This window comes from Otolemur garnettii, unplaced genomic scaffold, assembly GCF_000181295.1.
Source record: "Otolemur garnettii isolate 467f Iridium unplaced genomic scaffold, OtoGar3 scaffold00014, whole genome shotgun sequence".
In the NCBI taxonomy this organism is placed as follows: domain Eukaryota; kingdom Metazoa; phylum Chordata; class Mammalia; order Primates; family Galagidae; genus Otolemur; species Otolemur garnettii.
In genome coordinates, this window is record NW_003852409.1 from 30464560 (window position 1) to 30465960 (window position 1401).

At 57.0% G+C, this 1401-nt stretch overlaps 1 protein-coding gene across 1 annotated transcript in view; it reads left to right on the plus strand.

Moving 5' to 3' along the window:
- Positions 1-1401, plus strand: part of TTC16 (tetratricopeptide repeat domain 16) — a 15129-nt gene that overhangs the window by 13170 nt on the left and 558 nt on the right. The window contains exons 11-12 of the mRNA XM_003785427.2: positions 13-70; positions 1105-1385. Of these exons, the coding sequence (XP_003785475.2) occupies positions 13-70; positions 1105-1385 (339 nt within the window). The remainder of the gene's footprint in view (positions 1-12; positions 71-1104; positions 1386-1401) is intronic.

The following is a 1401-nucleotide window of genomic DNA, read 5'->3' on the forward strand; positions in this document are numbered from 1 at the left end:
GAACTGGACAAGGTGACGTCCCTGACAGAGGCTTACCCCGACCAGACCTCCTCAGGCTCCATCTTGTGCTGTAAGTCTCCAGTGCACCTACCAGGCCTAAGCCAGCCCAGGCAACAGAGTGGTCAAAGACCAGAGGTCTGAGACTGTTGGCCGGGGTGTGAATTTGGGCTCTGCCGTTTCTTGCTGTGAGGCCTTGTGTGGCTCCAGTGCAACAGGAATCCCAAGCCTGCAGGGGTGTGGTGAGAACTCAGCGGGATGATGCCCATGCAAGACAGGGAGGCTGAGTCTCGCCCACACACACTTCACAGTTGCTGCTGCTCCTCCCGCATTCCTCACCCAGACCTGTCCCTGAAATAAGCCCACAAACCCTGTGCATATCCCAGTGGCTCTTCCCCCCAGTTCTTCCTGGAAGAAACAAAAGGGGCAAAGCTGGTGGGCTGCTCTGCCCAGAGCCCCCAGGGTCAGTGTGTGTGGTCCTTGGTAGGAAAGGAATGCAGTGCCCAGGCCCTTTCCTTCATTCAGTGCAATCCAACAAAGGCATCAGGTGCTCTGGGCCAGACCTTTGCCCCACACTGGGGATAGGGATGACTGGCACAGCTCTTGCTCTGGGAGCACTGAGTCCAGTCTGAAAGGATGAAGGTAAACAGGGGACCAGCCAGCCAGGAGCCAGTGTGGAAGATAGTGCGGGGAAGCCCTAGAGGTGTGGGCGCACTTACTCCCCTTTTCGGGGGACAAAAGAGGCTTCTAGGTCTGAAGGAAGATGAAGCTTAGTCAGGTATGGGAAGAGTGAAGCAGGGTGCAGCTGGGGAAAGGGCCCAGAGCCAGTGGGCTATCTGTGTAGCAGGAGCACAGAAGGCAGGGGGCAGCCAGCAGAGTGGGGCAGGTATGGGGCACAGGACCATCAGATATCACCCTACATCTCACAGCCCAGCCTAGGGCACTGAGGTGGGCTGGGCTACTATGGTCTGGCAGCCCTTTCTGTCCTTTTGGCCATGCAAAGCTTCAGGGATGCAGGCCTGAGTGAGACCTAGAAGGCCCCTTTCCTGGAGCTGTCCAGGGGAGGTGAGGCAGGCCTGACAGGTGCTCTTGGTATACCCCTCCCAGTCAGGACCACAAGCGCCTCAGAGACAGAGATGTCGACGCTCTACTATGGAGATAAGAGCACTTCAGCCACTGCTGTGACAAGCTCTGAGTCTTCAGTGCTGAAGATTCAATCCTCTGGAAGCAGGGAGGACCAATACCTGAGCCGCAGCTCCAGAAAAGCCAAGACTTCCCTGAGCCCAAGGCAGAGCTCTAGCAAGACTCAGGGCACCAAGGGAAAGAAGAAGAGCACCAGAAAGACTGAGACCACCAAGGAACAGAAGCAGAGCGCCAGCAAGACTGAGGTCACCAAGGAACAGA